We start from the raw sequence: 308 nt of genomic DNA, 5'->3' as shown, positions 1-308 counted from the left end.
ACACTCTCGGCGGGGACAAGGTTTTGGAGAAGAGCCCCCTCACTCCCCTGATCGACAGCGCTTCGCTGCAGCCAGGGGAGACACTACCTGAAATGATCGACCTGGTTGAGGATGAAGATGTGATGGCGGATCCTCTTCTTGCTCAGGAAGCGGTGCATGTAGGGCACGAAGGCCAGCAGCTCCTCGAAGCGCTCCCGGAAGGGGACGAGCAGGGCCAGGCGGTGCGGACCCCACGACGGTTCGTCCTCCACCGGCGAGAGGCGGGCCTGGGGCGGGCAGGGCTGGGGCGGAGCCCCCCGGCTCTGCCC

The 308-nt window shown here is 66.6% G+C and overlaps 1 protein-coding gene across 1 annotated transcript in view; it reads right to left on the bottom strand.

Moving 5' to 3' along the window:
* Positions 1-293, bottom strand: part of B4GALT7 (xylosylprotein beta 1,4-galactosyltransferase, polypeptide 7) — a gene marked incomplete at its 5' end in the record, with an annotated part of 2,223 nt that extends 1,930 nt beyond the window's left edge. Inside the window, one exon of the mRNA XM_010145472.1 lies at positions 88-293. Within this exon, the coding sequence (XP_010143774.1) occupies positions 88-293 (206 nt within the window). The remainder of the gene's footprint in view (positions 1-87) is intronic.
* Between the last annotated feature and the right edge of the window lie 15 nt (positions 294-308).

Source organism: Buceros rhinoceros, unplaced genomic scaffold (genome assembly GCF_000710305.1).
Source record: "Buceros rhinoceros silvestris isolate BGI_N320 unplaced genomic scaffold, ASM71030v1 scaffold27650, whole genome shotgun sequence".
In the NCBI taxonomy this organism is placed as follows: domain Eukaryota; kingdom Metazoa; phylum Chordata; class Aves; order Bucerotiformes; family Bucerotidae; genus Buceros; species Buceros rhinoceros.
Note: the sequence above shows the minus strand (reverse complement) of the source record. Positions and strands in the feature narration are given on the sequence as shown.